Source organism: Poecilia reticulata, unplaced genomic scaffold, assembly GCF_000633615.1.
Source record: "Poecilia reticulata strain Guanapo unplaced genomic scaffold, Guppy_female_1.0+MT scaffold_212, whole genome shotgun sequence".
Lineage (NCBI taxonomy): Eukaryota > Metazoa > Chordata > Actinopteri > Cyprinodontiformes > Poeciliidae > Poecilia > Poecilia reticulata.
Window position 1 is genome coordinate 291,501 of NW_007615022.1, and position 12,114 is coordinate 303,614.

A 12,114-nucleotide genomic window follows, 5' to 3' on the forward strand; every position below is an offset into this window, starting at 1 on the left:
TGTGTGTGTGTGTGTGTGTGACCTGAGGTGACAGGCGTGGAGATCTCCTGACTGATTTCACTCCGGATCCCGGAGGATCCGATCCGGACGCCATGCCTGACCCGGTCCACCTGCAGCGGAACAGAACCAGACATTTTAGAACTGAAGGGACACCGGGTTCTGGTTCTGGACCAGGTTCTGCTTCTAGAAAGCAGATTTCAGGCTGAATGGATCACCTTCGTGTCAGAGTCAGAAGCTCGGACAGAACCAGAACCAGCTCATCTCTGCTCAGAGGCAGGAAAGGTTTCCGAACCCGACCCGCCTCCAGATGAAACAGTAACCGGGTTATTCTGTCACTGAGGTCCGGTGTTATAGATCAACTGGTGGTGGCAGCTGGAAAAGACTGATGTTTCTGTGGGCGTGGCCTTTTAGGACCCCGTCACCGAACCAGGAAGTAAACAATCCAATAAGCTTAAAGAACTACAAATCTCTGCAAAAATGCTATCCGATTCCGTAAAACAACCATTAAGATCTCGGGAATAAATGATTAGACTTTACTGGTCTAATATGGTATGTTGCCTTTTTTTTAAGTTCATCTTCAAAATGTAAATTACGCAGAACTTGTCCTTATTTATGCTTCAGAGGTTGAAACTCGTCAAATGAAGATCGAAATAGATCTCGATGTGGCATCACCAGATCTCAGAGCAAAGATTGATCCTGAAAACCGACATAAATGTTGAAGAACTTTGGGATTAAAAATAAAATGTTTAAAAAGATCGACTGGCTGTGCAGTTTTTCCTCATATTCATCATATTGTGATATTTCAAACAGAAACTATAGCGAAATGTTTTTAACTGTTTCTGTAATGTGAACTTTATTTCATAGCTCATTTACAGAAGACGTGGCTACCGCAGATCTACGTGTCGTTTCTTCATTATTATTTTTTCTCGTAATTTAACTAAACGTCTTTATTCTTTTCATCAAGTGACCGTAATTCTCAACCATATGAGAAAAAACATTGTTTTATTTACTTTTCCATCAGAAACAGGTAAAATCTTCACTCGAACTGAGATTCTGGAAGCGTCACCAGTTAATCCAGGTTTGCCTCCTAAAGGTGCCGTTAGATGATCAATAACAGGAACGTCAGCCTCTTAGATGACGTCATAGTTTAAAACGGCGCTCTGAGTTCAGTTAGCAGCGCCATCGTCTGTTTTCCGTTTGGACCAGTTTATTTCATTGTCTACAAAATGAATAATATAATTCACTTGCTGCCAACATTTTGGAGGTAATATAGTTTAACAGGTTTGCCAGACAAACTTTAACTGTGAGAATATTGTCAGGTTACCAAGTTGCACAGCTTTGCTTCTGCAGCCCAGTGAGTCTTAAAGTGAAACGAAATAATGTGGCTTCCATTAAATGAGCAATGAATTAGTTTGCATGATATTATAACTGTTTATATTTATTGATATGTTTCAGAGCATCTCAGTCAACATCAGACTGAAAAGACGTAAAATGATCGTCATGCTGGCTGGTAGACTGTTTAGCATCGTTTCCTTTGAAGTGCGGTGTATTTTAGTGACCTTTTAATGTATTCTTCAATCATACCATTATGTTTTGAAGAGCTCTTAGAGAAAGTAGAGACATTTTCATATGTTTATTTACGTTTGTCGCGTTTTGATCAGGAAACGACAAAGCCACCTAATTTTTAAAAACCTCTACGTTGAGGACCCCGTTTGACGTCACTAGTTAACCTTATTGCGGCTCTTTCTGTTTTTAATTTGATTTCCCTTCAACAGCCTGCAAACTGTTTCCCACAGTGAACACACGGACACATACTGTAGATATGGTTCATAATCTGTTGGTATCTGACATGTAGGAACGTTTATTATTATTTCGGCTGGTCAGTTTGGAAATCACCACCAACATTAGCTGTTAACTTTATATTTATATTTTATTACAGTACAACTTATCGACATTACTTGATATTTCTTTCTATTTGGACACAAGGAACACCATCAGGTATGCGAGTTAAATTTTATTAAATATTACAACCACCTCATTGTTCAGCGACACCTACTGTTTACCTTTTGCTCACCTGTAATGTTAGCAGCTCAGATAACAGAAACCTGAGAGTCAATTCCAGAGTTTTTCTGATCAGTGCTGGTTACAAAAAGCAGAAACTATCTATTTATCATTGCGGTTATTCATGAATTAATGTATTCTGGTGAACCTGAATGTGAATGAGATTGTTATTCATTGATCTGGTTATCCTCAAATGCGGTGTTTTCGAAGCGCAATGAAGGCTGTTCTTTAGAAAATTGTTCTGAAACGTAATTTTCACAATGCAACATTGAACATATTAAATGGGATTTATAGTAAAGTTTTGCAAACGGTTTTTTCACCCAAGTAGGCATTTTTCAACAGGCATCGACACGGCCACCTACAGTTTGTAAACATCTGCGGTGCGCATTGGTTTCAACCAGTTGATCTATAACACCGGAACCAGAACCGTTAGACATTTACTTTGATGATTCTGGTTCATTGCGCAGAACCATTTCTCATCCAGATATGAAAATTATTTTAGATTCAGAGTGTTCCGATGCGGAAACATTCTGACTCCGGTTTGGTTCAGAACCTGTCGAACCATATTTCATATTCATGATGCTAACAGAACTCTTTCAACTTCATGTGGACCCTGCTGATCCAACACTATCCGAACCTGTTTTCAACCCATAAATCATGAACCAGAACCGGAACTAGTCTGTTTACCTGCTTTATCTTCTTCTGGGAGTCAAGCTCAGACTTCCGGCGGGTTTCCGGTTCCTGAGGGCATCAAAGAACGACGAACCGGAGCCGAATTCCCCTCCTGGTTCTGCTGGTTCCGTACGGTTCTGTTTGTTTGAGCGCGAACTGAATGCAACATCGACTGGCGCTTTGAGATTACGTCACATAGCAAGGCGTAAACATAAACACGCACAGACGCCCTGGGTTGAACGATGCGTCCACTCAACCGCCATTTTGCTCCGGGCACGGTTCCAGCCCAAGTTACAGAGTCAGACGTGGTTCAGACTGAATACTAATGAAATAAAACCAGAAGCCTTGCTAAAATTAATTTGTCCATTTTCTCCAGTAGATTAAACTGGAGTCATTAAGATTTTCTTTGCCATAAAATATTAATTTACGAGATATGTTTATTTTGTTCTGGATCATATCCAGAACATTCTAACAAATATGTTTTCCTGAAGTGATAATGAATGATCTTATCTCTAAAATCAGTCAACAGTTTATGAAAAAAATATGACGCTTTGGTCTTTTATTTACTTAAAAATACATAAAATTGTAGCATATTGGTGCAGTAAAATACGTTGTTGCGTGTTTTAAGTGAAAATACGTATTTACATCATTTTGTAAATCTGGGAATACAAGCAGGGCAGCAGAAAGGATCGTGGAATTGAGGCAAACTGCAGCAGCAGATATCAAAACATGATCAGGTTTATTTGAGCCAATAAAAACACAGAATCTGGTCACACATCACTTCCTGTGAGGCGGGAGGAAGCAGCAGGAGAAGCTGGACCACGACGAACGGACAAACATTACAAAAAACGTTATAATCACAAATACGCCAAAAGTGAAAATTAAAAGTAAAAAATAGAGCTCTCTGATTGGCTGCTGGCTTCTTTCCTTTGAAGTTATCAGCCAATCAGGTGTCAGTCTTGACACCAATCAGGACTGACACCAGTCCTGATTGTCACAGTCAGGACTGGTGTCACAGTAAAAACCCGGATCGGTTCTGATGGGTTCGTGTCTCTGCGACAGACTGGCGACCTGTCCAGGTGACCTGTCCAGGTGACCTGTCCAGGTGACCTGTCCAGGTGACCTGTCCAGGTGACCCCGCCTCTCTCCCGGAACATTAGCTGGAGAGGAACCAGCACCTCCTGACCCACTGAGGGACCAGGGTGACAGAAAATGGATGGATGGATGGATGGATGGATGGATGGATGGATGGATGGATGGATGGATGGATGGATGGATGGATGGATGGATGGACGGATTCGTGTCTTTATTAGTTCATAGTGTTCGCAGGTATGTGTTACCATGGCAACAGCACCAACCTGTCATCGATGGGTCTGAGGATTATGGGTAATGTGGTCCCCTAAGGTTTAAGCAGCAGCACAAAGAAGTTTCAGCACCAACAGAACCAGCTGACCCAGAACCACTGAACCAACAGCTACTGGCCATATAAATAGGTACAACTGGATGTTTTCGACTTTATGACGTTTTATTCACCAAGTGGCTGTTGTCATGGTTACACAGCAGCTGAGACGGGAATAAACAAGGAGCACCTGCAGGTTCTGGATTCTGACCCGATCCATTCAGACTGCAACCCAATAGCGCTGATCGCCCCCTGCTGGACGGTGACAGAATGGAAACGACCTTTATTGTCCCACAGATTGAAAATTCTAATGCAGACCGGTTCTAATGGGTCGCTGCGGGTCGATACCGACCCAGAACATTGAGTGTCACATCAGCTTGATCCAAGAAATTAAATTTTCTGTGAAAATGTAGTAAAAATCTTTCTGTCGGCACCAGAACCGGTTCTGTGCAAGCTGCAGTTTGTGGGCTGGGATTGGTTCGTATCTCCAGAACCAGTTAGTCCCACTTCCCCAGACAAGAACCTCTGGATCTGTGAGTTAATCCAGAACCGTCTGCCTGCCGATTCTGGATTGATCCCGTATCTGGGTCAGTTCTGTTTGTTTGGTTCTTGAAGTGAAGCCTGGCTGCTGACAGGACTGCTCCAGGACACAGGCCAACGGTCCAGATGTCCATCGGTCCTGCCGTCTACCTGTCCTTGGCAGAGCGCAGGTCGGTGGTGATTGGGTCATGCTGGATGGTCTGGTGCAGCATCAGCGCCAGCAGCCCAGCCCGGTTGGTCATCGCCGTCCTCAGGTTCCTCTCCTGCTCAAACAGTTCGTCCAGCTTGTACCACTGGTGGACAGACAGAGGACAGAGAGGACAGCGGGACGATAAGTGTTTAGAGGAGTTCAGCCTGTGAGATCAGTCCCCCTACAGATCTCAGCAGAACTACTGCTTTTAATTGAACATCCCCAGGTGGAAGTGATTCCAGATCTTTTCCAGTGCGTTCGGACTTTGTTACCACTCGGACTCGCTCCAGGTCGACCTCGGCCCTCCGCAGCTTCTCCCAGCAGTAGTGCTTGTTGCACTTCCTCTTAGAGACCCGGCAGAACTCTCCAGTGGGCTCGAAGACGTCTTTGACCAGAGGACATCCACACACCTCATCTGCTGGGACCTGAAACAACAGAAACCATCTGAACATCCCTGTTGAGGCGTGGCAGATTGAAGTCTCTCATATCACACTCACTCAGCGAACTCAGAGTAATGGGCTCAACACACAGGCAAAAGCTTTCAGATCACACTTTTGCATTGCGCACTCTCAGGTTGCGTGCTCTCGGTCATGCTCCAAGAAAAGCAGTACAGAAAGATTGGATCGAAATATGAGGAATGAAGAAGAGAGACGGGGTACAGATGTCAATGCTGGTTGTGTTGCGAATCACGTTCTCCGATTGTCTCCTAGAAATTTGAGTGTTTGTGAAACTGGATGTAACTTTTAAACTTTCAAAGCAGTTTGTGATTTCAAGGATGAAGGGTCTGAAAGAATTGACAGGAATTTTGATGTTGACTCTACAAAAGACAACGTTGGACACCCAGCTGAGATGATGTGTCCCTCCATGCTTAAACTGGTTACAGAATGAAGAGCCAACGCTCCTCTCATTGGCCAGTCAATGAGACCCTCGCTGGCTGCTTGTGGTGTCATGTGACGGCAACCAAGGTTCCACTTTCTTGTGTTGCATTGCAAGCCTTTGTGTTGCGCATCTTCATGTACAGGTGCAAAGTTTCACACGCACAGGAGGAGGGCAACGACAGTCACCCTATCAAGTTCCAGGTGAAAGAAAAGCAACATCACCAGACTTGTGTCGAATCCTTAACACCCCATTGGTCGGTCCGTCCTTCCGTCCCGCCCATCCATCCATCCAACCGTTCATCCATCCTCAGATCAACAGGTTTTCATCAGAGGAGACGTACCTTGGGATCTCTGGAATGTTCTGGACACAGAACCTGCAGCCGCTTGCAGTATGTCTTGCTCTGAGGGTTGTAGACATCACAGAACAGCCGGGTGGCCCTGAGACACGGGGACAGCAGAGACACAGGGACATGTGAGAGACGGATTTGAAGCAACGGTAATGTAATGAGACTGGAGGAGGTACAGTGGTCTTACCCTTCAATGCGAGTCGGATACATGGAGCCAAACGAGGTCTGGCTCTCGTACTGTTGGACAGACAGAGACACAAAGAGACAGGAGGATGACCGCTGACGTCCTGGAGGATCTGTTCTACTCCCCGGACATGTCCTGCGGGTATGAATACTTCTGGACCATGTGTAAAACCTCAGACAGGCACATGTCTGCCTCTGGAGTCTCACCTTAGCATAGCACCTCTCCATGTGTCGCAGCGCCACCTTGGGGTTGACGGGGTGGCTGCAGGACACACAGAAGATCTGCAGGTCTGTGTCGTCCCCGTCTCCCTCAGCAACCTGTAGACAGACAGAGACGGGACAGGGGCGGAGGGAGACAGATATGGATGGGTCAGGGCCAGGCTGGGAGGACACCATTGTATCTCTCTGCATATCTCACCTCCTCATCTTGTTGGACCTGCTGCTGCTTGGCATTGGCGATGATGGTTTCCAGTTCATGGAAACGTTTCTCCATCAGCGTGAGGCGGAGCCTGGCGGCCTGCTGCTCCTTCCTGATTCGCTCCAGCTGTCTCCGCCCCATCTCCTCGGCGACGCAGGGACTCTGCTGCCACTGCTGGATCCTCTGGGGGAGGATCTCATAGATCCGGCTGCCGATCACAGACAGAGTTAGCTGCATATCAGGTTACGGGCACTCRTGCTCAGCTCTCACTCACTTGGCTGCCAGTTTCATGCCGCAGTCCTCTGAGCAGTACTTGGAGCCGCTTCTTGCCGGTTCAACGCAGCCCGGACCCAGACACTGCCTCAAAGCCCCGCCCGCCTCTTTAGCCCCGCCCTCTCCTGCGCGCTCGCTGTGCCGCACGCGCTCCCTGTGGCGCTGCTTCACCTTGTGGCGCCGAGGTTTCGCCTCCTCTTTGGGAACAGAAACGGACTTCTGCAGGAGCACAGGCGCGTTAGTGACATCACTGGTGACATAATGAACCATGTGATCAAATGGCTACACCTTTTTCTCCGGTTTCTTGTCTCGTCTCTTCACGTGTTTCACCTTCACCGCCTTCTTCCTCAGAGAGTCTGACTGAGCATCATCTTCCTCCTCACTGTGCCACACCTGCAACAGGAAGCCACATCACAGATCAGAAAGTTGCTGCCTGATGTATAATTGGTAAGTAGGTGAATCCCTGATGTCTGATTGGTCACTCACCAGGTCTCTGAATCCAGCCGCTTTGTACTGCTGGTACAGCTCCAGCTCGCTCTCACTGAAACCTTCCTCATCCTCGTCCTCTTCTTCATCATCTTCTGAAAGATGCCCCGCCCCCTTTGTGGACAGGCCCCGCCCCCTGCTGCCACTCCAACTCATCTCCTCGTCTCGAACTCGAAGCATCTTCTGCTCAAAGACAAAATTCAGCACAGCATCATGTTGAATGGGAGGATGCAGCTCCACCTACCACTGACACATCACGCTGTGATTGGCTGATGAACTAAGGTGGACAACATGAAGATCTGGGAGGCACAGCTCTGGTTTCCATGCCAACCACGTACCCGAGCTCGGACCTCGCACTGCCGGAGGCGGCATTTCTGCCGGATCTTGTTCGGACCACCGAACTTCTTCATGTCTTTGCAGAAGTCACACTGAGCGCAGTCCTCCGTCCTCAGGCAGGCGTCGCATTCGCCGCACATCCGGGCCGAGCGCTTGATCTGCGGGCAACAGCAGCGATGGTCAGGCTACAACACCAGGGGGAGCCAGAGAGCAGCGGACGGTCTACCTGAGAACCCCGCCGCCGGTCGATCCTGGCCTGGAGGGTGGAGCTTCGCTCGTCATCCGGTCTGTCGTCCCTCTCAGGCTCCGACTCCTTGCACTTTTTCTGACGGTATTTGATCTCCAGAGACGAGTCTCTGTCTGCAAACACACAGCGCTCCGCTGTAAGTGCTGCTCCTGCCAGCAGGGGGCAGTGCTGGACCACACTGACCTCTGCAGGATGGGCAGAACCAAACTCGAATGGCTTTGGCTGCTTTTTCCGACACGCCGACGCACTGACCGTGGAACCACTCCGTGCAGCTGTCGCAGCCTCTGAAGTGCACGCACACACACACACACACACACACACACACACACACAAAAGACAACCACAACCAAATAAACTAAATTGGTTTGTGCACAACAGAGATGAACATTTGTGTTCAGACCAGTTTTATACGGTGATCCATCAGAACCAGAACAATGTCAGCAGTACCAGTAGAAGACACTCAGAACCACGAGAAAGTATTCACGCCCTGTACACACTTAGTGATGAAGGCGAGAAATGTTGAGGGAAATCCCCAGAGGGAAAGTGTTTCTGAACTACGTCAGCGATCCCAGTTCCCTGCGTCAGATTTTCGCGGTTGGAGGATTCCTCTTTAGTCTGTGGCTAAAGACCAGGAGCCATTTCTCCTTCTAGCGCTAGGCTAGCACGTTAGCTTTGGTTGTATTTACCCAGAATGCCCTGTGCTGTAGTCCACTTCCTGCTTTTGGAGCGGACTCCGCTCTAAAAGTGGATCTATAATCAAGCTGAGGATCCGCCCGACCCATCAAAGGTTGGGTAGGTCAAGCAACTGACCAGAAGATATTCCTGTTACCATGGTTCACATTCAAACCAACCAGAGTTCACTTCAACCGGAGCCCGACCAGAGGTCAGAGGTCGATTAGCGTTCACACCTCACCAAAAGGACCGGATTTGCTAAACAACAAACGGACTGAACAGAACTGAACAGAACCGGTTTATGTGGATCAGAACCTCTCCTGGGTCCAGATTCCATGTTGCTGCTTCCTCCTCTCCGTCCAGGTGCGTTCTGGATCAGAGGCATTCAAGGCCAGTCTGGGCCCACTAGAGGTTCTGGTCCATGTAAAGAACCCGGTTGGAGAACATTTCCTGTTGCTGGAATATTTTTTGCACTAGAATAAAGATTCTTCTTGTGATTAATCTAGAAGTTTCTGAGTTCCTCCCTGTCCAGAAAGGTTCTGATCCTCCGGTTCTGGGACAATGGAGTTCTACAGACTGCTCCGGTACTGGTCCGGATGACTGAGCCGGTAACCGTGGTGTCACAGGGAACCCGTCCTGTTTAATCGGATCAGGAACCTGCAGGGGGTTGAATACTTTCTCACGGTTTGGATCGGGTCCAGTTGGACCTGCAGCTGATGGGTTCAGGTTTGTCCATGTGGGCCACAGCCAATATGGACAAACCCAATGGGACCCATCTGGTCTGCCCTCCGTTCCCCCATATGGGGCCCACCYAGGCCTGCCGGCAGGGGTTCTTACATCATGAAGCAGTTGATATCTGGTTTCCGACACACGCAGTAAACCGGAGCGCTGGGCGTTTCCATGGCAACCTCTCCTCCTCTTCCCCGTTCCTCCTCCTCCGGACCCGGTTCGGCTCCTGCTGCCTCCTCAGACTGAAACGCAACAAAAACTTCAAAATAAAAGCCCGAGGGAGGTCACCAGAACCGGAACCATATGGTTCTGAAGGTTCTAAAGCCGTAAACATATATCCAGCCCTCAACATTCACATCGGGTTCTGATTCTGTCTGGTTCTGCTGGCTCCCCGTCAGGTCCAGATCCAGATCAGAACCAGAACCGACCCGAACTGTGGGGCCACGCTGCTCCCGCCAGTCTCGGTTCATTTCTCTGACTGCAGCTGGGTTCGGTTCGGCTGGAGATGTCCGGGTCCTTCCGCGGACTTACCATGACAAGGTTCGGCGGTCCAGCTGCTCCGCTCCAGCCGCAATGTGCTCCGATCCTCCGGTTCCGAACCAGAGCCGAACCTGCAGGGTTCTCTTTGTTTTCACCGCATCTTCATCCTCCTCTTCCTCTGCAGGGAGCAGAGCCGAACACAAAGAAGGGCGGCCGAGGCGCCCCCTGGCGGCCAGAGCTGCGCACTGCGGAGGGACGCAAGAACAGCAGGGTAATAATAATAATAATAATAATAATAATAATTAATAATAATAATAATAGATGCAGCGCTGCTGTGGGCAGAAGGTCTAGTTTTATATATAAAGACATTTTCACTGCTTCCATAAATTATTATAAAATGTTTTATGGGTAAAACATTTAATATTATTACCGTGAGTTTTTTAGAAGTTGAGATTTGGACTCATTTTGCAGTTGGGCGGATTTTTATTTACTTTTTTGTGGTGTTTGAACTGAAAACTGTCAAATCTGGCAACCCGTCCGAATGGCGCCATGTTTGTTTATTATGAGCGTGAGGCGCATGCGCCATGCCGTTTCTAAACGTGTTTGAAATAAGACGCGCTGATTTTCATCCATCCTGGGATTCAAACCTCCACCTGCCGGTGACCCGCGGCAGCAGCAGCGGCGCCATGTTGGAATCGCTGCGTTTGTTATTCGGTAAGTTGTGTCCGAAACCTTAGAAGTTGTTGGTTTTGTCCCTGATTGACACGTTTGGCTGCTGGCGTCCCTGAAGGTACGTCACCTGTTTGATGGGGCACCAGAAGATATTACTGTTACCATGGTTACGGTTATGTCTGTAGCTCCTGGAGGATAAATTAATCATTTTTCTCATTTTCTTTAACTTTTAGTTTTCAGTTATTTTCTCTCCAGCAGATCCACCTTGTCTGGCCTTCTGATTGGCTGCTTGCTTCCTGGAGGAGGCCGTGGGCTGGCATGATGCTGCCATCACCGAACCGTTCTGCTCCATCCATGACCGCAGAAAGTTCTCCTGACCTTTCGCTGTGTCTCTGCTCCAGTTCTGGTTCTGGTTCTGGTTCTGGTTCTGGTTCTGCTGGAGGTTTCCTCCTGTCTCCACTGCCGCCACGTGCTCATCAGGACAACGTCAGGTCTGCTGTTTGACGTCATCTTGATGGTTGTTGCTGATTATCGGGACGTTTAACCTCCGAACCAGCTGCAGTTCTGAGTGTGTCCAGCAGGGGGCAGCAGAGGCTCAGGGGAACCTCTGAAGCAGAATTCTGGGTTTAACCGGATCCAACAGAGAAACACCTGAAGCAGCAGAAGAAGAGCTGGAGGCTTCCTGACAGCTGAGTGACGCTCAGAGGATTCAGGCCCACAGAACCAGAACTCAGCAGAACCATCAGCAGGTTTTGGGTTCCAGATTATAAAGAATAAAAATATTCCAGTCCTGAAGCGCTCATGGCTGCACTTTTCTCTGCCACATTTCTTTCTTCCACCTAACTTTCCGCCTGCTCCGATAAGGCACTCTCCTTCCTGAACCTTGACCTCCAGACAGCTGGACGTCTGTTCAATCAGGAGTCTTCTGAGCAAATGTGACTTGAAAAAAAAATCCCTTTTATTGGTGAGATGTTTTAATTTCCTGACCAGAGGACCAGAGGCTCTGGAGCGTCCAGCAGCTGATCCGCTTCTGGAGGAAGTGATGCGGGATCAGGAACCGATCAGGAACTGGTCAGGAAGCGATCAGAGTTCTGCCGTCTGCTAATCACCTCATTTCATGAATTGTTACCTGATCTCAAAAACGTTCCAACAGATAAATAATAAATGTTTCGTTTAATGACTACAAATTGGAAATAAAATGATTTTTTTCTTTGACGGACAATAAAAACCTCCAACCCTCTGATCCAAACTAGAACATTGTGGTTTCTCTTCAGGTTTTTCTCTTTGTGGAGGATCAATAAATAACTTATTGGTGTTTCACCATCACCACCAGGTATGAAGGGCTTTAGGCTTTGAGTTTCACCACAGCAGCAACTGAAACACCAGGAGAAGAAGATCAGCTTGTTGTTATGGAGGCTGGTGATGAAAATCTATTTATGTCACATGGACTTATATCAAGTTTTATGCATTTTATTTCCATATATTTCTTATTGTTTTTCTTCTTTACATATCAGGTTGACTTAGAATGATT

General features: G+C 47.5%; 2 protein-coding genes across 2 annotated transcripts in view; both read right to left on the bottom strand.

Moving 5' to 3' along the window:
- Positions 1-2,941, bottom strand: part of hdac6 (histone deacetylase 6) — a 17,530-nt gene extending 14,589 nt beyond the window's left edge. The window contains exons 1-2 of the mRNA XM_017303206.1: positions 2,749-2,941; positions 23-110 (exon numbers count right to left, since the gene is read on the bottom strand). Of these exons, the coding sequence (XP_017158695.1) occupies positions 23-94 (72 nt within the window). The 5' untranslated portion in view covers positions 95-110; positions 2,749-2,941. The remainder of the gene's footprint in view (positions 1-22; positions 111-2,748) is intronic.
- Positions 2,942-4,237: 1,296 nt separating this feature from the next.
- cxxc1a (CXXC finger protein 1a) lies at positions 4,238-10,159 on the bottom strand. Its single transcript, XM_008402311.2, has 14 exons — positions 9,963-10,159; positions 9,540-9,673; positions 8,214-8,314; positions 8,010-8,143; positions 7,786-7,941; positions 7,448-7,630; positions 7,250-7,354; positions 6,963-7,180; positions 6,689-6,896; positions 6,478-6,588; positions 6,275-6,324; positions 6,082-6,178; positions 5,135-5,287; positions 4,238-4,965 (listed from the first exon to the last, which is right to left on the bottom strand). Exons 1-14 carry the CDS (start codon positions 9,963-9,965, stop codon positions 4,819-4,821), a joined length of 1,800 nt encoding a protein of 599 aa, XP_008400533.1. The 5' UTR covers positions 9,966-10,159; the 3' UTR covers positions 4,238-4,818.
- Positions 10,160-12,114: the final 1,955 nt, after the last annotated feature.

Coding starts and splice junctions, on each gene's coding strand:
- cxxc1a (XM_008402311.2), bottom strand. Junction 6,897..6,962: donor GGCATGAAACTGGCAGCCAA/GTGAGTGAGAGC, acceptor TGTGATCGGCAG/CCGGATCTATGAGATCCTCC. Junction 6,589..6,688: donor AGGTCCAACAAGATGAGGAG/GTGAGATATGCA, acceptor GTCTGTCTACAG/GTTGCTGAGGGAGACGGGGA.